Raw genomic sequence first — 21,639 nt, forward strand, 5'->3', positions numbered from 1 at the left:
GGTAAATAGGTGTAACGAGCACGCGATACGCATTCGTGTTCAAATCTCTTGACGGAGGCTACAGCCATTGCTGGCTGGAAATTGGACAGATCAAAATTTGTTGATTGAAAACGTAAGATGTCCAGGTTACGGGGGCTTTAATTTGTCTATACTGGCGATACTATAATTGGAGATTGACTCTTAAACCGATACTGCAACATAAAATCTTATGTTGCATTATCTCAAACATCCGCAGAGGCGCAAACGACAGTTCTTACGAACTGCGAATTTTGCAGCAAAGAAGCTAAAATACTTACAAAGGAAATCTTACCGCAACTGACTGAAAAAGAAAATCCAATTTAACATATTTCTAACCTGATTTTTCTGATATTTTTTCAGTACATGGGTACACTTGTGTACCTTCCTCATTTAGCGACGTACCCCGTCCTTCCGCCCCGGATCGGTCTCTTCCTGGGCCGCTGCCATGGCGCACGACGGGTCCTCGGACGACGAGTCGGCCTTCCTGGATGCGCAAGAGACCCACGAAGACGACGGCACGCTCGCGGTGCCCAAGACCTCAGTGGAAGAGGAGTTATCGCCCAGTTCGTCCTCTGCGTCGCCCCTCAAGCCCAGTTCCCCCGCTGTAGTCGGCCATACCAAGGCCGTATCAGCCGCTGCAGCTCCTATATCACTCTCAATCAATGGACAAGACGCGGGCGGTTCTAATGAGGCCCTGCGCGGCTTCTGGGACGCCCGGAGACGCACGCAATCGGCCGGGAACTTGCAGCCAGGTTTATCGCCTATTGGCCCTAATCCCGTGGCCTTCCTGGCCAGCCCCGCCCACTCAGAGTCCGCCCTGAGGGTGCACAACGAGAAGGGGGGCGTGGCGCCCCCTCCTCCGCCCATAGCGGTGAGAGGGGCGACAGATACGAAACCTAACGGGTTTATGGCTATTGGAGGGAGTTTGCTGGCCGGGATGGCGGACTTTGCAGGGATCAAGTCCCCCAGAGGGCCCGTGCAGAAGGTTCTGGTGGAGTACCCGACCCCAGGCCCGTTGTTCGTGGATTTATTCTCCAAAGACGACGGTACAGGCGCTAAAGTTAAGGGATTTAGGCGCAAACCCGATGGATCCATGGCAGACGCTGAAGCTTCTGGACGGGTGTTTGCTGGGGACATTCTGGTGGCGATTAACGACGTGGACGTGACCAAGATGGTGTTTGCAGACATTATTACGACAGCTAAGGAGGCGACGTTCCCGTTGACGCTGACGTTCCACAGCTACCAGTCGAACAAGGAGGAGGCGGAGAAGCTGAGCCAGCAGAAGCAGATGCCGTCAATGGAGAGGAAACACTCGAGCGGACCGCTGCCCCCGATATCCCCGTCTAGCAGTGGAGGGTGGAGTGCCAGGCTCAGTCAGATGACGAGGTCCGGCTCGTTCGACCAGAAGACCAGTGGAGCGGATCTAGGTGCTGGCACTACACCACCCAAGTCGCCATCTTCGGGTGAGGCAAACACGGGCAAGTTTGGGATTTCGCTGGGCAAGGTGCGAAATACGGGGACAGACGGCGTCAAGAGCTTGTTCCGGATCATGGGCAACAAGCCGTCGCGGCCTGAGGAAGACAGGAATGTGGTGAAGGGATGGATGAACGATCTGGCTTTGAAACCACACAGCAGCGTCTCCTCGGGTGGACGTCATCGGAAGACTCCAGCGAATACGAACGCGGATGTGCTCCATTCGACCCCGATTGTGGCTGTGACGACTGGAGGCCGCTTTGTTGGCGTGTTGGATGAGGATATTCACGAGTTCGCGATGACGTGGTTTCGTAAGACGCCGCCGGAGATGGAGATTCGACCGATTAAAGGAGTGAAGCGCTGCCCGTATTTCGCCTCAGTGGACGACGTAGGCGCTGTACTATCACTGCAGTGCGAATCGCTTCGCTTCCCGCAGTTTAAGCGAGTGGTGGAGATGCCTCGGCCTCTGGTACTTGATCCGGCTGTGGGGAATATGGTGGATGTGCTCCTGGAGGCCGGGGCGGGGTCATTCTCAGCCACGCTGGCGAGTAACGAGCACGACAGCTTTCAGGTGAAGATATCGGCGGAGTCTGTTAGTCTGGTCAAGATCTCGGAGGACGAGGGTGAGGGTGGCGTGGTTGTGAAGGCTGACTACTCCACGTTCCTTCAGGTTTTACTCGATCCTGCCGACCAGCTCCGATTCACACTCAAGGTGAAAGAGTTTGGAGGGTTTTTGGGCAATCGCGATGGAGATGTCTGTGATATGAAGAAGCGACAGCCTCAGCTCGATACTCTGTCGTGCTTCTTCTTGGTGGCGCAAAATCGGCAGCACCGCGACATCTTGACGCTGTTGATTCGCAAGTTCCGCGCTCGTGTGCTTACCCCCGAACAAGAAGAACACGCGCGGAATGACGAGCGAGATCTGTACATGGACCCTGCCTTTGCCGTCGCAGTGGCCCCACCTCCACCTCTGACTACCTTGAAATCTGGAGGATCTGCTTCGGGGGCCCTTTCTCCAGCTAGCAACTCAGGTACGACAGGAGAGACTCTAAGCAGCGCAGGATCGCCCACAACAGTGACTACTCCAGTGCCAGCAGTATTAGTCTCACCAGCCGCCGGAAAGACCCGTCCCGCTCGTCTCCAAAGTGAAGGGTCGATTGGCTCAATTTCCAGTGTCCGCTTCAGTGACCTGGTCGGTCTCGAGCCCGAAGATTCCGGCGTGCCATCGAAGGAGCGTGACTCAGACGTAACCCCAGCATCAACGCCGCCTCGTTCTGCAGTGATATCGAACAAAAAAAATGGGTTTGCAGCAAACGGAGGTGAGAATGCTGTTGATAATTCATTTGTCGAAGGCCGTCTGGCTGCGCAGGACAGAGAGATTGCCATGCTGCGTGAGAAGTTGGTGTCGATGTCTGTTCTCCTCAAGACGGCGGAGCAGGAAACCAAGCAGGTCACGGCATGTCTCGAGGTCAAGGACAACCGGATCGAGCTTCAGCAGATGAAAATTCGGCAGCTTGAAAAATTTCCCGGACAATGCGACTCGCAAGCGCGTGAACTACAAACTTTGCGTGCGAAACTGGAAGAAGAGGAGAAGCGGCATGCGGCCTGCCGAGACGAGTTGCAGCAGCTTTCAAGTGCCGTGTCGAAGCGTTCGTCGGAGATGCACGACCAAGGTGTCCAAACGGAGGTGCAGTTCATGGACGGAGACGCCTCTGCAGACGCTGCTGTCGGGTTTTCGCGCTCCGGGCTGGAGCGTGACACGTGGTTCGGGAGTGTTGCTACTGTGACTGCAGACGACTTGCAGCAGCAAATAAAGAACCAGCAATCGCAGATTGCCCAGCTCAAGGATGATCAGGTGAATCTGGTGGCCGAACGCAATATGTTCCGCGCCAAGTCAACGGAGTTGTCTAGAGAACTTCGCAAGCTCATTGAGGCGAACAACAATCGCTCGCTCGACGACCTTGAAGCGCAACTCGCAGAACGTAGCAGCTTACAAACGGAGCTTGCCATGATCAAGGCGGAGGCAAAGCGCTCGACAGACGAAGTGGCGGAGATGAAGGAGATGGTTGACCGAATGAGTGACAAGGACAAGGGTGCTAAACGTCTCGCGGCCCAGAATCTTGAGCTGCAGCGCACTGTGTACCAGCTGAAGGATTCGCTGAGCGAGTCGAAGGAGCAAGTTGATGCCGTCAAGAAAATCAACAGCGCTCTTGCGTCGCGGCTCCATCGGCTGCAGCCTGACACCCGGGGCAGTATCGTCGAGGCTCCACCTACCTCTCCATTGACAAGTATCCCATCCGATGATGAAGATGATGAAGACGACGACGACGATGACGAAGAAGAGGATGAAGAGCTACAGGACGGCATTGCTGCTTTCCGAAGATCTTTGGTTGGGCAGTAACGCCCACGCACCAGAAATAGTAAGTTAACCTTGAACTGTCCAAACTCAGAGGCCGAAATTGTCACCTTACCTATGCAACGTCATCAGCTCTTATAGCAGTAGGAGAGTCCGTCCGTCCTCACTTCATACACTTGCTGGTGTATGAGCGAGCTTGTTAGTCGGCATGGCGGCAGTTCATGATCGTGGTGGAATGGGCGCCATTCAAGTGGTGTTGAGGCGCGTTCGGAGAGCGTGGATCGCAACCCAAGTGGAGTTACACGAACGCTACTCAGTTGGACGACTACATCGGCTCAAGGTCTACATGGACACCCTCAGTACGTCCCGGATGGTGGCGATCTGCCTCCTCACGCCGTTGCCATGCATCGTACTTGCCATTTTGTTCGAAACCTTCCCACTAGCTCCTCCAGGGGATGGGATTCGCGCCAACGGTGTGTTCGTGCTACGCTTTGGACTGATCACGATCATCATGGTGGGCACGCTGGTGTTTCAAATGGGGAAGAGCATTACCGGCCTTACTGTCAAGCCACGACACATTGCTGTAGTGTCAATACTGTCTGCTATGGCATCCGTGGGGACACTCTACGCGGTAGCCTTGACAACGGTATTCCCAGTACCATTCATGATGCTCCTCGCCTCACCACCCTCCATTGTCGTCTTTGGGGCGTGCTTCGTATACTTCTGGGGTACTCAAGTGCAGCAAGATCCATCGATCGAAGTGGACATGAAGCGAGAGCAGGCCGTGTCGAGGTGTCAAGTCGCTCTCACGTTCGTGTATCCGCTGTACATTGCTGGGTTTATGTCGCTGTCGGGCGTCTACCAGACCATGTCCGTGGCAGTGCTGCCTCTTATCAAGCTCGTCGCGCGGAACTGGGTCGCTCACGCGCTGAAAGATCACAACGACTTGAAACCACAAGCGGTCACGTTTATCGTGGAGGTTTTCAGCGCCTTGTACGTCTCGAACGCGCTGTCTTCGTCTTCGTCGTGGATGGGGACTGCTATGATTATGACGCTGGATGCGGTGGTCGTCGTACAGTCCACGCGCGATATCATGGAGGTTTTAAGCGACGTGAAGCTGCTCATGGCAAAAAACCCGCAGACTCACCCAGTCGCGAAAGAGAATTTTGTTCACATTGCTGTCCGCTTGATGGCTATAGAAGCTGATAAATTGCCGCAAACTTTAAACCGTCCACCAGGAGCCTTGAACCCGACTACCTTAGCAGAAATGGAGCAGTGGATTTCCTCAAATGACCTGTAGATGAAGCGAGAATCAAGCCAGCTAGGACTGGGTGAAGTTCCGAAAAGATCTCGAACATCACAGCCACAACCAGTTCGCATTGGAAGCAGCAAGGTTCACGCGAGCGCTGCTGTGTATTCGTCCACGACAGCGACTTCCCAGACAACAGGAGATTCCCTTGAAAACATCTTCTCGAAGGAGAAACGCGCTCTATTTATCCATCGGATCGCGACCGTTCTCTTCATTACTGAGTTCATCATTCTAGCAGAGTATGTTGAGCTCATGCTACCCGTCGCTTATGGTAAGAAGTGCCTGGTTATCCGATCGGAATTCGGGCCACGAGGTTCTATGAGTGTTATTCTTTGATTTGCTGCAGGACTCCACCACTTCGTACTGTATCACCTTCCCAACTGCGCGTACTACCCGGCATTAGCCATTTTATCAAGTGCCGGCTTCTCCGAGTCCAACTCAAGGATGGTGGTTTACTGCTTTCTGGAGTTTATCTCGTTGATGATGGTCATACTGCTGCTAAGGCGCGTTCTGGGGTTCTCGACTCTGTGTCAGCTTGCGTTCGTCTTGAAGATGCAAGCTGGCATCATCCAGACACAGTTGATCAGCCTACTCCTGTACATAATGCAGCTTTCGTTGGCGCACATCGGTACGTTCTTCATCGAAAAGGGTAGTTTAGCATTATATCTCACTTTGAATGTTGTGCGTGTAGGTGCTGACTTCACATTTCAATTCCCTTGGCTCCACCACACACATCCCGTTTGATAAATACCAATTCTAAGACGTAAGGTAAATTTCAGGAAAAAAATACTAAGAACATTTCCCGTGGTATTGCGGCGTGCGGAAGCGATAGGAAAACCGCATCTGATCGAAAGGTGTCCACGAATAGGACAGCCCCTCACCAAACTCATAGAATTAGTTTCTCTGTGTCCATCACAACTGAGAAGCTGTCTTCATGATGAACCCAGAGCGTGGCGGGGTGTTGGGATGCCTTGAAAGCAGTCTGCGACCCCTCTGGGGAGCTTGGGTCTCCGCTAAAGTGGAGTTACATGGTCGCTACTCGGTCGGACGGCTACACCGACTAAAGGTACCCTCACTACGTCACGGGTGCTAGCGATCTGCCTCGCCACGCCACTCCCATGCGTTGTATTCGCAATTCTGATTGAAACTCTCCCGCTGGGACCTCCTGAAGATGGAATCCACGCCAACTGGGTGTTCATGATCCGATTCGGGCTCGTTACATTTGTTATGGTTGGCACGCCGGTGTTTCAAATGGGCAAGAATGTCGCTGGGCTTACGGTGAAGTTGCGTCATATCATTATTGTGGCATTTCTGGCAGCTATTGTCTCGGTGGGGACACTCTACGCTGTAGCTTCGACGACGGTGTTCCCAGTGCCATTCACGATGCTCCTCGCCTCGCCACCCTCCATCGTCGCCTTTGGAGCGTGCTTTGTATACTTCTGGGGCGCTCAAGTGCGCCAAGATCCAACGATCGACGTTGATATGAAGCGAGAACAGGCCGTGTCGAGGTGCCAGGTGGCGCTCACGTTTATTTATCCGCTTTACATCGCTGGATTCGTGTCGCTGTCGGGAGTTTATCAGACCATGTTCGTCACGCTGTTGCCTCTGATCAAGCTCTTTCAGTCGAAGTCGCTCACGATTCTGGGGGCGTGCCAAACGCGGCACAATGATGACGAAGTTGCATTGTAGCACCACCACTGCCGGGGTATCCGAGCGTGAGGGATGCCCCTAAACTTGATGCAATGCGGGCTTCTGCAGCATTTGCGACGCCATCCGCGATGTCAACTGCCCACTTATGCGCGTGTATCGATCGACTGCGTCGGACTTCCATCTCCCAAACAGCTTCACTGCCAGACTATCAAAACCAGCATTAAACAGCGCCGTAGCGCCGCCACTTCGAAGGGAGTGCGAGGTGTAGTCTTGCGGATTATGGCCAGCTCGACCAGCAGCAGCCTTTATCGCTCTTACCACGTCGGATACTTGCAAATTTTGAGATGCATCCATTTATTTTCACTAAAAAGATATTTTTTTTAAAATAATAAAATATATAATTTATTTACAATTATATTTATATTAATAATCTCTTTTTTTAAATATAAAATCTATTATTATAGAAATTATCAAAGAAGGGATTTGAACCCTTAATGCTATAAAGCGTTACATCCTAAGTGTAATGTGTTTACCAATTTCACAACTCGCCCGCATCAATACGAAGCGCCTCGTGGTGACGAACTAGGTACCATGCTGCTAGTACAGGGCAACACCACCGATGCCCAGATCTCGCCAAATCTCGAGAAGTACCCTTGCCAAATTGGTCGGATTTACTCCCTCGAAATTGTAGAATCACCGAAGTCACATCATGAAGGTTTCGGGTCTCGTGGCCTCTAGCATCCACAAATTTGACGTCCGCTCTCCGAATTGCGTAGTCGTGCATCCTTGAACCTTGAGCCAAATATTCGGATCTTCTCAAAAGAAAGAAGAAGCCCAGCACCGAAGCCCCCGAAATGACCCGGTGCTGGGCAACTGCGAAATCGAGGAGCTCATGCAGGCACTTGAGGATTGCGCTTGTAACGGGAGATTTTGGCTTGCTTGATGGGTCTTTCCGCCGCATTCCGGTGATAGCGAGTTGGTGGCCCGGCAAAAGGCCGACGTTGTAACCAAGGGTTCGCCTATGATGCCACGCAATATGGCTGACTTTAGAGAGCACGGTCGAGGCAGAATTCCCCGATCCCGATTTTCCCCAGCCATATTTCCAGCAGTACGTGGCGAAAAGGGCGAGCTGGTACGAATGTTGCCGGCGGTCTTCTGGCAGCCATTTTGCGAATTGAAGCCGCTCACACCATCTACACCACTGTGTCCATGTGCTTGCATACTTGATCTTGGACGTCGTGGCCAGTGACTCGGACTGAAGAGATTCGAGAAGTCGATGTAAATTTTCCTGCATTCTTGTGGAACTTGTGTCTGCACCCAACACGAAGAAAAGTTAGTCCATCGAGCAATGTAAGGTTCGGTCCAAGCTCGCGAAGCTGCATCAGCCATCCAATTGGCCGATCCTGGAATATGATCCGCCGATACTCGAAGGTTGAAATACACTTCAGCCAGACCAATCGCCCGATTTATTTCTTGGCTGAACGCGTTGTTGGAGTGCATCCGATTGCACCAACTCACAGCTGCGGCATTGTCACTCCAACACTTGACATGAGTTGTGCGTCCGTTCGCTTGTGCGCTCCACTTTGAACCCCAAGACCACAACGCGATGGCAATGCACAAGTGTTCCCTGACATTGATTGAAAACTCGTCATGGCCGCTACCAACTTTGTCGATGAGCAATTTCTCTTCGTCATCAAACTGGATCTGTATATATGACTCGCAGGCGGGATCAAGCACGGCTAGCCCGAGGTTGGACGCGTCCATATATAGCTCCACGTCCGGTGCCGGCTGCTCGCCAAACATCGCAAGCGGTAATTCAGCAAAACAACCATGCATTAAAATGTGCCGAAACCACACGAGATCTGTTTTGGCCCCTGCTGTAAGTTTAATTCTGCCGAACCGTGGTGCTGATGTACACAGTGTCTGCAATCATTGGTAAAAAGGCTTGGCTGTTGGCAGACAATTAGCCACGTGGCGAAGAGAACCCAGTAGCTTGTACAGTTCGGATTTTGACGCTGTGCCGCGTTGCTCCACCGCACTGGCGCGAGCACGAGCTTTAGCGATCTTCTCTTCTGGTATCGATACGGTGCGGCGCTCGGTGTTCCATAGTAGACCCAGAACAACAATTTCAACACTCCATTCCGAAAATTTTGCCTCATTGATCGAACGTGGTCCTAAGACAGCCAACATAGCGTGTCGTAAAGTAGCTTCAGCGAGTTCTAACCTGTTCTGGACATCCGGTTCGACCAAGACATGGTCATCTACCCACTCGTAAGGAAAAAATGGGTTCGTGTCGCTCGAGTCGGACACCGCTGCAAGTGAACTTCTGCCCATTAGCCACGTGATGGCACGGCCAAAGAGTGAGTAGTAGGGGGGCGAACCTGACCAGCCAAATGGTGCCGCCATATCGACGACGAGAATGCCGAGTTCTTTCACATATGCCGCCATTCTGAAGACCTGGTTTGCGCGTGTTCTTAAGTACTCTTGACATCTCCCTTGAGGACGCGTATCCGGCCTGCATGCCCTGCTTTTGCTAAACTGTCGATGCGCCGTGCGATAACTACCACTGACTCGTATCTCACTTTGGGCACCGACTCGACAATAAATGCAGCGTTTACACAGTCGTCTTTTGGGTAGGATAAGTCGTGAATTGTGCGCACTCCCTCCATCGGGTCCACATCCTTCTTCTCAACAGCACCGAGCGGACTGCAGATTAGTTCTGGCCACCGCTCAATGATATCAGCATCAACTATCAAATATTGACCGGAGTCTTGGCCATCCCGAATGCTTCTTGTGACAGCACGTAGGTAACGTCGGCAGGAACCATGGTTCTTCGGTGGTGGCCGCCGCGGTCTCGGCCCTTGTCTCCACCCCACGTCGATGCCCTTCTGAGCAATTTCAACGAGTAGATCGAGATGTTGATAGCCGTTAAGAACGGTCCGCAGCCGGACAGGATCGATGGCTTTGTTCGGTCTGCTGTCTACGCTATCTTCACTCCGCACAAATCGCGTAGCCTCTTCCAGGGACATATTGTGCGTGCGAATTACGGTGGATAGAGACTTGCAGGCTACTTCGTCAATTGCGTAGACAGGAAATGCGGCGCTTTGCACTAACGAACCCCCGTTTGCGGTGCAGGACGGAAATTCGAGCTTCGGTCCGAAGTAAATCCGCTTCCAAACATGATTGAATCTCTCGCGCCGAATCCAATGACAGACTAATGTGGGCGTGACTGCAACACCTCAACCGACAAATGCTTGCACCCTCCACCGGCAACTGCTGCGACCCAAGTGATTTTGAACGCAAGTCAGCTACCCGGGTGCAGGATACCTTGCCGGTCTCGCTCCTTGCGTCTGCCTCTGTGTCATAACAAGGCCTCGATTGACGACTATCTGTGCAACCAGCAGCCATTGGCGCTGTCGGATTTACCGCAGATCCCGCCGACTGCGCACAAATTACCTCGCCAATCTTGCTCGTTGTTGTGGGTACCCTAATTGAGTCGCGTGGGGGCCTCGATTGCACGCGTAATCTAGACTGGTCCAACACCGTCTGAGATCCATCACTTGAATTAATTGTGTTAACGCAGTTTGCTACTTGACCTCGCGCCACCCTATCGGCTCTGCATGGCACCGCCGACGGTCGGTCGTTTTGCGTTCGTGATGGATACATTGCCAGACCAGTCTGAACGAGTCATAACTCTTTGTGCTCGTCCTTCAGCCCACCAAAGCGCCTGTCAATTTCTTTTTTCACGATCGCGGGTAGCTGCTTGGGAACGAAATGCCCATGTTCGCTGGGACAACCGCCATCACTGTCCACCGCACAACCCGCCGCTGAGAGAAAACGCATGCACAGTCGTCGCGACTTTCCTGATGCGGGGTCGTTCTGCACTGGTAATTTGCGAAGTACTTCCTTAGGGATTCGCCCAAATCGCTTCTTACCGTCGTGGTTGCGGCCGTTGCGGAGCTGGGATCCTTGTTCAACGTGGCCCTCAAGGCGTGCTGGTCCCGACATCATCTCGTGTCGTACATCCTGCACTTGCCGATGCACCTTTATAAACACCACATCCTTGAGCAACCGGTCATCGGTCGTACAGCGTTGCTGTACGGCTCGAAGCGCACCACCTTCCTCAGCCGCTGTACGAAAATCCTCGAGAACGTCATTTACCCAGAAAACTAAGCTAGAAATCTCTTTTGGCGTCCACGATACCTGCGATAGCGTGTGTTCGGTGAACTTCACGATGGTCTCAACCAATTCGACCAGTTCAGCACAGCAAAACTCGCGAGCATAGGTGAGGAAAACCCTGGCAGAGTCCACAACATCTTCGATGCGCGATGCCGGCGATGCCGCCGAGAATTCTGCAGTTGCGGACAAATTGTCAAAGTTTGAACCACCGGCCTCCAACCAAGCCACCCGCTCATCCCTCGATAGTGTTGCAAAGTGTCGAATCGAAAGACCACCAGAACCGAAACGAATATCATAGGCCCGCGTACAAATTCCAGGTACGGCTTTGAACTCCACGTGCTCGGACCGAACTAAACCTCTGCAAAACACATTGCCAGACTTATCTTTGTGCTTCTCCGTCGTTATGCGCTCGTGAACTAATTCCTGCTCCTCGGACGGTGCAAATGCGTACTTAGACGACTTCTTTCCCCTTGTCGTAGGGGATGGCTTCTGTACGTGAGTACGCATGGTACCACCACCCTCCGCCGGCTGCGCTTTGACGTTGGCCTCCTTCCTAATCATCACGAAACGCTCGAGAAGGTCCGGTTCGTCGCTTATTTTTGCGATAATCATCGCGTCTTGATCAATAGCGGTTTGAACTCATTGTCGCTTGGAGGGGACGTGGCCATCGTCGCCGTTGGTAACCGTGACCTCTTGCTGTCGTTTTGTCACGTGTTGTGTGGTAGTGTTTGCCCGACCAACTTCAGCACCGCGTTCCGATTCGTCTTGGGGCGAGTCATCGTCGTCTGGAAACGGGTCAAAGAGCTCTTCCACGTCCTGAACCGAGCCGCGAGACAAAGCGGACGTGCTCCGAAGCGGTTGGGGCGTTGGTGGTTTGCAAAATGAGTTGCCTACGCTGCGTGGCACTGGTGACACCCCTCCGTCGACGTAAAAAGCGAAATTTATAGCGTGCTGGAGTGGAAAATGAGCTTCCTCTCCTGTTCTTGGGTCGATCCACTGACACACCTTGTCACCACTAGGGTGATTTTCCTCACTCATCAGACCTTCCAGTATCTCGGACACTTGATTTGAAGCAGAACTACCGCCGGTACCGAGCAGCCGACTCAGAATTGACTGCTCCATCGCCTCTAGGTCAGTAGGACTCCACTCGTCGCTTCTGAACTCGACGTCTTCAAGCAACAGAACAATCACTGGTGGCACCACTGACACTGCAGCTGCCGCTGCCACAAATTCATGACCACCGGATCGGATCGTGACACTGCTCTGGTCGACCGAGGTCACTTGTCCATACTGAACCTCTCCAGCTAAACTGACGGACACGGGTCGTCGGAGCAACGAGATCTGACCGGCCTGGGAAACTTCACTGGCCCGAACCACGTTGTCTTCGGCGACGGCACGATCCAGTTTCCCTTCGCCTCCTTCCAAGCTGCGAAACGTCACCTCCTCCGAGTCTAGCTGTAAGACCTTAGCATAAAACGGATGCTCTGCTTCAAACTCCACCACTTCAGGTGTCAGGTGAAGGAAGGAGCGGCTTGTAAGTCTCACCATGACCGGAGTGCTGAAGGCTGAAAGCTAAAGCAGAAGGGCTTAAGCGGCAGACGGAGATTCTGAAACTAACGCTACGACCTCTACGACTGCTCCTAGCACTTGAGCGTTGGCTTCATCTCTGCTTTCTCTCCTCAAAAGCTATTTTCACCTTGAACTTGAAAATATTCATTCGCGCGGAACTGGGTCGCACATGGACTTAAGGGACACAACGACTTGAAACCTCAGGCTGTCACGCTCATCGTTGAGGTGTTCAGCGCCCTGTACGTCTCGAACGCACTATCCAACTCGTCATCTTGGATGGCAACGACTTTCATCATGGTAGTCGATATAGGGGTGTTCTGGCTGTCTTCACGCGACATCGTGGAAGTTCTAAACGACGTGGAGCTGCTCATGGAAAAAATCCCGCAAGGCCACCCCCTCGCAACGGAGAATTTCGTTCAAATTGCAATCCGCTTAACGGCTATAGAAGCTGAAAAATTACCAGAAACGCCGAATAAATCGTCGGATTCCTCAGGCCCAACCTACCTAACACAAATTGAGGAGTGGATCAGCTCCGAAGTATCGACATGAAACGGGAAGCCATCCACGCCAAGAAAAAAGTGCTGGGTCGAGTACCGAAAAAGAGTCAAAGACTCGCAGGTCGACTGAGTGGTAAGGTATACGCTATTGACGGAGACTATGCGCAGCAACTGGAGACGGAGGCAAAGGAGAGTTCTTCCCTTAGAGAAATATTCTCGAGGGAGGAGCGTGCTTTGTTTATTCATCAAACTGCTCGCGTACTTTTCATCATCGAGTTCATTATTCTAGCGGAGTACGTCGAGGTGATTCTACCTGCCGCTTATGGTACGAATTGTTATCATTGTTGCGGTAGAGCAAGGGTATCGACTAATTAGAGTATGTTCAGGTCTTCACCACATCGCCGTGTATCACCTGCCCAACTGCGCGTTCTACCTTTCGCTAGTAAGCTTGTCACGGTCGGAGTTTTCCATATCGATGCTGGCTTACTGCTTCCTCGAGTTCCTTTCGCTGCTCATGGTGATCATTGTACTGGGACGGATTTTGGGCTTTTCAACGCTGCGTCAACTTGCATTCGTTCTCGAGATGCAAGCTGGAATCATTCAAACGCAGCTGGTCAGTCTTTTACTGTATATCATGCAGATTTCGTTGGCACACATCGGTACGCCCTTCGCTCCCAATTATTGTCGAAGCATTAACGTCGTGCAAAACCACTCTCTTCATCGTATGTTACCTCTTGCAGGCGCCGATTTTACTTTTCGATTTGCCTGGCTTCATGGCGCCTGAACAAATCAATACCCACTCAAATGCTTCTCTCTTGGAGAACATTCAACTCATTGACGTTATTTACTTGACTCTTTTAATCCGACTTTTCTTGCTGTGCGAGGCCAACTGAAGCTAATACTGCGCCTGGGCTGCTGCTGGACGAGCGGTCGGGTCCCTAGATACACAGCCCATACCAAGCTCTGCAATAATCGATGGACAGGAATCTGAAAACTCCACCTGAAGCTTTCCCTGCATCACAAGCTGTAGCACCACCAGGTCAGAGCCCTGACGACCCTTGCCTGCATTCGCATAGGGCAGCGCATTCGAGTCTAGCTCCGACAGCACCACGCCGAACGAGAACATGTCCGCCTTCTCGCTGTATTTCTCCCCAGTCATCATCTCAGGCGCCATCCAGAGCGACGTGCCGACTCCAGCCGTCATGGTCCGGTCGATACGCTCTCTTGACGCCCCAAAGTCCGTCAGCTTCGCGTCCAGATCATTATTCAACAAAATATTTTTCGATTTCAAGTCGCGATGCACCATCGGCGGGTCGAGCGAGTGCATGTAAGTGAGCGCGTGGGCGACGTGGAGAGCGATCTTCACCTTGTTGTAGTCAAACCCAGAAGGTCGATCCTCAGCGATATACCTGCTCAGCAACGCTCGCAGATCTCCCCCTACCATGAACTCGGACACGACGCAAAGATCCGTGAGCGAGTTCCAGGCCACGCCAATGAACTGGACGATCCGTGGGTGCTCCAGCGACGCCATGAGCTTCACCTCCGCCAAGAAATCGTTCACACTCTGGATCTTCTTCCTCGTTTCAGGCAGCAACATCTTGATCGCCACGCGTCGGCCATTGAACGTCCCGACGTAAACTTCTCCATACCCACCACGGGAGATCTTCTCGTGCAGTAGAACCTTCTCCCTCGGGATTCGCGCCGCCACGATAATTTCGTCGTTCCAGAGACCTGAATCCAGCATTTGCTCCGACTTGGTCCCGTGCTGGGTCGACGCCGTTCTACCTTGAGTGTCATGGGCCAATAACTCCGCAGTAGTGCTGTTCTTCCTGGTTGACCTCGCTCTCCTCTTCCTCCAAATAACCCCCACAATCAACAGCACGACGACAACGCACCCAACGACAATAGCAGCGATCACTCCCGCGCCCACCGACGAGGTAGAACCGGAGCTCTGCGTACTCGGAACTGCGGTTATACTACCCGACGAAGACGTAGAACCAGAAGTAGAATCCCCACTGCCCGACTCAGCCGACACAATGACAACATCCGATCCAGTAGTGCTCGCGTTCGGGTCACCGCTCGAGCTGCTGTACGACCGGGAGGCCGTTGTGTAGTACACGAGTCCGTACGAGGTAGAATACCCCACGAAGCACGTCCACTCTACATCAGTACTCGCGACGGTCATGTCGCTCACCGACTCGGTGCAGCTCGTGTCGCTGAACAGCTGCAGTTCTACCGACAGGTTCTGGTGGACGACCGCTATGGCGGCCGTGTAGGTCGTGACGTTGGGTAGAGCGCGACACACTCCGTCGGCGTAGAACGCCAGCCCACTGGCGAACGTGTCGCAAGTGTTGGCGGGCGTGTACTGCTCCATCAGCACGTAGGGCGCGTCCGCCTCAGCGTAGAGCGCAGCCGTCTCGGCGCGGTCGTTGCCGTAGCAGTCGACGCGACTGGAATTGGCCGACGCGTCGATGCTTAAGGTGCTGCAGTCCGTGAACTCGCAGCTGTCGACGTCCTCCTCGTAGATGAATTGAGGCGTAGTAAGCACCGAGTCGATTTCTAGTGGCGCAAAGTGGCATCTGTTGCTGAGAAGGCTGCGCTGAGAAGGCTATTAGCGAGTACCAGTCACGTGCACGAAGCAGCTAGTGTACGTGATGACCATCGTCAAAGTGCAACGAGCGACGCGCAGCAACTGTAGTCAAGGCTCTGAGTGCCAGGATGCTTCCAAGGACCAACAGAGCTTCAAGGAGAGACGACCGAGCAGCAAGGACTACAACAGGAACAGGATCGAGGAGGAGGGTACGCAAGTACTGGTAAAGATATCCGAAGCGGCGGCGAAAGATAGCGAGCAGCGCAGTCAAGACGGCGGCGGCGACGGGGTGAACAAGCGGAGGAAGAGTCGAAGAGAGCATGACATCGAGGATAGCACACAAGGGGCGTGGAAGAACGAAGGGGTGAGCGAGGCAACGCTGGAAACTCGCCGACGTGCCACCTCACCCAAGGCAACGACCAAGACCGACGATTGGCCAAGGTGTGCTGGTCAGAAGCCGTTGGCCGGCACCCATGGCGCCCACGCCACCAAGTGATGGCAGTAAAAGTGTAGTCAGTATCGAAATAGCGCTGTAGGGTACAGATCAACCCATACAGTAGAGCCAAGCAGAGTGTAACGTCAATACACGAAGCAGTTGGCCGTAGCAAGTCGACTAAGGTCAAAGTGCAGTCGAAGTGAAGAGCCCGGTCCGAGATGACGAGCAGCGTGCACACAGAGTCACAGTGCACACGTGCGTCCATCCACGATCCGCCGGAAGGGAGAACCCGCGAGTTGTGCGCGCACGTTGGCACAGTTCACAGAGGGACAGCTCCAGTCAGCTATCGCCTACCTGGGCCCGATAAGAAGCGGAGGGGTCGAGGATCACGTGCGAGCACCTGGGATTGGCGACGTACAAGGCGTTGTGCGTGTTGGATATCGCGTGGAGCGGTATATATTTGTATAGGTGACGAATTGGCGTTGCTAGCCGCCGAGGACCCCGGCGCTGCAGAGCCGCGGACTCGGACAAGGTGCGGACGGTAGCTGCAGAAGGGCAGATCGCTTACTGCGTCCCGGAGCACGAGTCGTCCTCGAAGTAGCTCGTGAACGCGACGGTTCGCGCGTTGACTACCAGCGAGGTGAGCGACGACGAGGTTAACAACGCCAGGAAGGACGCTGCCGTTACTGGGGTTGAGCTTGAGCTCCTCATCGTGGGTATGGTCTCGCCTTGGGTGGATTCGGTACTGAATGGATTCCTTCCGGTACCTATTAGGTTGGCTGGATGGACCCTACTGACTGCTCCCAGGTGGACGGAAGGTGAAGTGAACTGTACCGGCTAAGGCACGGTGAAGCCACGAAACGTGTGGACAGGTGGTTTCGATAGACGCAGGTAAGTTGTCCTCCTTCATCTTGCCCCACCTCTTCGTCGCGCTTAGAAGTATGTGTCAAAGAGGTTGGTACCATGAAGGCGTCGATAAGTTGGAGTTTTAGCCGGAACCCCTCGACAGAGCAACTTGATTCTCAAGTGTTTGATCCTAAAGTTGCTACATGTAGCTAGTGTCTTCCTTCAGAGCTAAAACACGCCGATGGGCCGCTTGTATCTGGCGTCGGTGGGTCTCATGCGAAGCATCTCTGGAGGTAATGCATGCACTTGGTTCGCAGGACTGGGCATTGAGTCTCAATGTCATTGAGACGAGGATCATCGGGCTCAGGTATAATAGCAGCAGGAAAAAAAGATAACGAAGATAAGTAACAGGCAACAACAATTTAAAAATAAAACACGAAAACAAGTGTTTGGCTGTCCTGAGCGGTTGGCCGCAAATATAGCTGTACCATGCTATACCGGTATGGTACGCTAACAAGGGGATAGATCGATCATAGGCTCACCTCACCTCAACTCTTGTCGGCAACATTTCTCGATTTCGACTGCACACGATCAACGCCAGCACGAAGGCATCACGGTATCTGGATCACCGGTGCCCACGTCTTGACTGAACAATGGGAAAGTTTTCCGGCATCATCCAGCGCATGTGGCGCGCGTGGATCGCTCTCCAGGTCGAGTTTCAAGGCCGCTACTCCGTGGAGAGACTAAGTAGACTCAAGGGCTACATGGAGAGTGTGAGTGCGGTTCGAGTAGCAGCGATATCCCTCCTAGCACCTCTTCCGTGCCTCATCCTAGCCGTCATGGTCGAAGCTGTCCCGTTGGCGCCACCAGAAGACGGCGTGCGAGCTAACTGGGTCTTCCTCCTTCGCTTCGGCTTCGTCACCGGCCTCATGGTCGGCTCCATGGTCTTCCAAATGGGCAAGAACGTCCCCGTTCTCATCGTCAAGACCCGCCACGTACTCACCATTGCCATCCTGACCGCAACTGCAGCCGTTGCTACCCTCTATGCAGTAGCGTCGGCAACGACCTTCCCGGTGCCATTTTCCATGTTGCTCGCGTCGCCTCCGTCCGTCGTCGTCTATGGAATTTGCTTTGTGATCATCTGGGGAGCTCAGTTCAAAGCCGACCCGTCCATCCAAAAGGATATGGAGCAGCAGACCGCCGTGCTCAACTGCCAGATAACACTCACACTCGTCTACCCCATGTACATCTACGGCTTCACGTCGTTCACGGGCGTGTACCAGACGATCTTCGTGATCGTTCTGCCCATTATCAAGCTGATCGCCAAGAACTGGGTCAGTCGCGCCTTAAGGGGCCACAACGATTTGAAGCCGGAGGCCGTCATTTTCAACGTGGAAGTGTTTAATGCGCTGTACATTTCGAATGCGCTCCAAGTTGCGTCAACGCAAGCTTCAACGATCACGATTATGGCTGTTGATCTCATTCACTTATGGTTATCGATATATGACGTCGTGAGCATCTTGAAAGAGGTGAAAGTACTGATGGCCAAGATTCCAGAAGGCCACCCGCATGCCAAGGAAAACTTTGTGCAGTTGGCGATGCACTTGCTAGATATCGAGACGCGACACATGAGTCGAACATTGAGCCATTACACAGACGCCTCTAGGCCAGATTGGCGAGCACAAGTCGAAAATTGGGTGAGTTCCAAGGCATCCGCCAACGCTAACCCGCTAGCCGGACTACCTGAAGACGAAGACGATTCAAATGAGGAGATCCCCACTCCAACTCGCAAACCACCACGTGGAAATCGGATTTTTCCTTTGAAATCACCACAGCTTCTAGGCTGCGAGGACAAGAAACAGCTATCTATGATAATGCCTGACTCATTGCTGCAACTCGAGGCGACTTTTTCTAGAGACGAACGCGCCACCTTCATTCGGGAAAGCGCTCGCGTGCTGTTCATCACCGAGTATCTCGTCCTGGTCGAGTATGTTGAAGTGATGCTACCGATTGTTTATTGTAAGTACTTGTCAAAATGTTACGAGATGATTAGGCTGTGCATCTAACGGGTGCTTATCACTTTCAGGTGCGCATCACGCCATCGTCTACAACATGCACAACCGCGTATACTACCCTGCATGGGACAGCCTTTCACCGTCAGAGTTCTCGTCGACAATCTCCCACGTCCTGATCTACAGCATGTTGGAGTTCGTCTCATTGCTCGTATCAATCGCTGTTCTGAAGCGGACACTGGGGTTTTCGTCCATGCGTCAACTGTCGTTCGTGCTGGAGAGCCAGGCGGGGATCATACAGGGAAAATTACTCATTCTTTTGATTTACGTTATGGAGATCTCGTTGGTGCACATCGGTAAGTGTGGAGCGTTTGAGCTGACATGTGTGAGTATATCACTTTCGACCGGGATTTGTCGTTCTAACCAAATGGTAATGATCCAGGTGCTGATTTCAGCTTCAAGTTTGCTTGGCTGCACGCCCCACCCAATTGAACAATAACTACTGGTAAAAAGAGTGATATTATCGGAGGTTACCAGCGCACTTGGTTGTACTGGCATTTTGTTGAATGCTGCTAAACTTAGAAGTACTCTTGTATATCTTTTCTAACGCTGAGTCAGTGTGAAGAGACGACCGTGATGATAAAGGCCCTTGAGCGCCTCTGGGCACTTTGGATATCAGTTCAAGTTGAGTTCCAGGGTCGATATTCGGTGGAGCGACTGCAGCAGCTCGAGGTTTATTCGAAAAGTCTGGGTACTGGGAGACTTCTCGCCATATTGCTGCTAACACCGCTACCCAGTCTTGTCATCAGCTTGCTGAAGGAGGTCCCACCTTTGAGTCCAATTCATGCTGGAGTTTTCAACAACAAGACCTTTTTCGTTCGCGCGTGGCTAACACTCGCCTTTATAAATGGGAACGTATTGGTGCAAATGGGTCAAAGTGCACCGAGACTCAAGCTCACTACCCTCCAAGTTGTGACGTTCGCCTTAACCGCAGCGGGAATGGGCGTAGCGTTTATTCTGCTGCTATGCGCCTTGATCGTCTTCCCTCTACCGTTCGGACTGCTCGTGGTAGCTCCGCCCGATGTGATTTTGATTTGTGTGTGCTTCGTCTACATTTCTGGACCAAGGTGGCGAGCGAATGCAGCGCTGTGGAACGATGTCAAGCGACAATTATCCGTCTTTTACTGCCAGGTGGCGCTCACCTTCATCTATCCGATCTACATCTACGGGTTCGTGTCCCTTACTGGGATCCATCAAGTCATGTTTGTCATGCTCTTGCCGGTTATCCAGATAATTGCCAAGAATTGGGTCAGCCGCCAGCTTACGAACCACGACCTCAAACCTGAAAGCGTCATCTTCATCGTAGAAGTTTTCAACGCGCTCTATGTGTCGCATGCTCTTCACAATTCCTCTTCTTGGAAGACGACAGCTACGATTATGAGCATCGATTTCACGCACTTTTGGCTGTCCATGCTGGACGTAGTGCAGGCTCTCGACGAATTGAAAGCTCTCATGGCTAAAATTCCCCGCGGACATCCCATCGCGAAAGAAAATTTCGTTCATGTGGCAACGCGCCTCGTGGAAATTGAATATATGCTCAGCCCTGCAAGCAAAAGAAGCTCTCCAGGTGGCTCCAAGCTATCGTGGAGAGCTCAGATGGAAGCGTGGCTGAGCTCAAGAGATATGCTGAGCAAGGGGTCTACTTCACGGCGAGATGCAAGTCTAGTAATCAAGATAAAAGACGGCCGCGTGCCTGGAAAGCTGCTGATGCCGTCAGCTAAAGCGCGAGTTTTCCCTTTTCGTCCACCGCATCGTCGTTTCCGGGTAAAAGCGAAGGCTCGTGTCACTCCTGACACCACGGAAGCAGAACTGAATAGCTTTGTGAACCCTACTGCTATCATCGGACTGGAAACGATATTTTCACGCCAAGAGCGCGCCGAGCTCATTCGTAAAAGCGCGCGAGTTCTGTTTGTTACCGAGTACATCGTGCTCATCGAGTACGCCGAAGTCGTCCTGCCCATTATCTACTGTAAGTAAGGCATAGTCACCCCACTCATTGTCGATACTAACGCTGTTACGCTTTGTTTCAATCCGCTAGCTCTACATGAGGTGATATTGTATCACATGCACAACCGGGCGTACTACCCAGCACTCGCTGAGATGTCCACGGCCGATCTTCGTTCATCCGTGGTGAACGTTCTGACATACAGCTCACTCGAGTTTCTCTCGCTGGTTATGGCCCTCATTGTGCTGAAGCGCACAGTCGGGCTTTCAATACTGCGACAGCTCGCATTCGTACTGGAGACGCAAGCGTCAATGGTGCAGTCCAAGCTCACCACGCTGTTCGTATACGTGATGCAGGTGCCGCTGGTGCATCTCGGTAGGTACCACGTACACAGACTTTATCAACATGTACAGACCGTCTAACATGTTGTATAACGCGTGACAATGTTGTGTAGGCGCGGACTTCAGCTTTAAATTCGCGTGGGTCCACAACAGAGACTCCTAAAATCTGAAGTTGAAGTTGTACGTGTTGCCATCTGCATGTATATCCCCTGCTTAACCCGATACAACCGACTTCAACAGGTACATACCCAAATGATTGCCACATATCATCTCATCTTGACCATACTGAACCCAAGTCAACCTTAAAGTATCCACTAAAGTATCCAAAACCACTGCAGGAAGTTCGTTCATGCCCGAC

At 52.6% G+C, this 21,639-nt stretch overlaps 6 protein-coding genes and 1 non-coding gene across 7 annotated transcripts; 5 read left to right on the top strand and 2 right to left on the bottom strand.

Annotated features, from left to right (window-relative positions):
- Positions 1 to 463: 463 nt before the first annotated feature.
- On the top strand, positions 464 to 3,892 carry PHYSODRAFT_261815 (hypothetical protein; the record flags this gene model as incomplete). Its single annotated transcript, XM_009535009.1, has 2 exons — positions 464 to 2,522; positions 2,802 to 3,892. 2 exons carry the CDS (start codon positions 464 to 466, stop codon positions 3,890 to 3,892), a joined length of 3,150 nt encoding a protein of 1,049 aa, XP_009533304.1.
- A 190-nt stretch (positions 3,893 to 4,082) lies between these two features.
- Positions 4,083 to 4,325, top strand: PHYSODRAFT_519620 (hypothetical protein; the record flags this gene model as incomplete). The annotated part of the gene is made up of 1 exon (XM_009535010.1): positions 4,083 to 4,325. A coding segment is annotated over one exon (243 nt), but the record flags the coding sequence as incomplete, so codon positions are not given.
- A 57-nt stretch (positions 4,326 to 4,382) lies between these two features.
- Positions 4,383 to 13,835, top strand: PHYSODRAFT_519377 (hypothetical protein; the record flags this gene model as incomplete). Its single annotated transcript, XM_009535011.1, has 4 exons — positions 4,383 to 5,076; positions 5,173 to 5,427; positions 5,503 to 5,784; positions 13,792 to 13,835. The coding sequence occupies 4 exons, from the start codon at positions 4,383 to 4,385 to the stop codon at positions 13,833 to 13,835; spliced, it is 1,275 nt and encodes a 424-aa protein (XP_009533306.1).
- Positions 7,275 to 7,357, bottom strand: PHYSODRAFT_t1410. The gene has a single exon. It is a non-coding gene; the product is annotated as a tRNA-Leu (tRNA).
- Positions 13,836 to 13,946: 111 nt separating the features above from the next.
- On the bottom strand, positions 13,947 to 16,788 carry PHYSODRAFT_520489 (hypothetical protein; the record flags this gene model as incomplete). The annotated part of the gene is made up of 2 exons (XM_009535012.1): positions 13,947 to 15,630; positions 16,646 to 16,788. The coding sequence occupies 2 exons, from the start codon at positions 16,786 to 16,788 to the stop codon at positions 13,947 to 13,949; spliced, it is 1,827 nt and encodes a 608-aa protein (XP_009533307.1).
- A 974-nt stretch (positions 16,789 to 17,762) lies between these two features.
- PHYSODRAFT_521248 (hypothetical protein) lies at positions 17,763 to 19,427 on the top strand (the record flags this gene model as incomplete). Its single annotated transcript, XM_009535013.1, has 4 exons — positions 17,763 to 17,855; positions 18,105 to 18,942; positions 19,010 to 19,291; positions 19,378 to 19,427. The coding sequence occupies 4 exons, from the start codon at positions 17,763 to 17,765 to the stop codon at positions 19,425 to 19,427; spliced, it is 1,263 nt and encodes a 420-aa protein (XP_009533308.1).
- Positions 19,428 to 19,571: 144 nt separating this feature from the next.
- Positions 19,572 to 21,444, top strand: PHYSODRAFT_519962 (hypothetical protein; the record flags this gene model as incomplete). Its single annotated transcript, XM_009535014.1, has 5 exons — positions 19,572 to 19,819; positions 20,063 to 20,655; positions 20,800 to 20,964; positions 21,034 to 21,315; positions 21,395 to 21,444. The coding sequence occupies 5 exons, from the start codon at positions 19,572 to 19,574 to the stop codon at positions 21,442 to 21,444; spliced, it is 1,338 nt and encodes a 445-aa protein (XP_009533309.1).
- Between the last annotated feature and the right edge of the window lie 195 nt (positions 21,445 to 21,639).

Source organism: Phytophthora sojae (genome assembly GCF_000149755.1).
Source record: "Phytophthora sojae unplaced genomic scaffold PHYSOscaffold_8, whole genome shotgun sequence".
NCBI classification, from domain to species: Eukaryota; Oomycota; class Peronosporomycetes; order Peronosporales; family Peronosporaceae; genus Phytophthora; species Phytophthora sojae.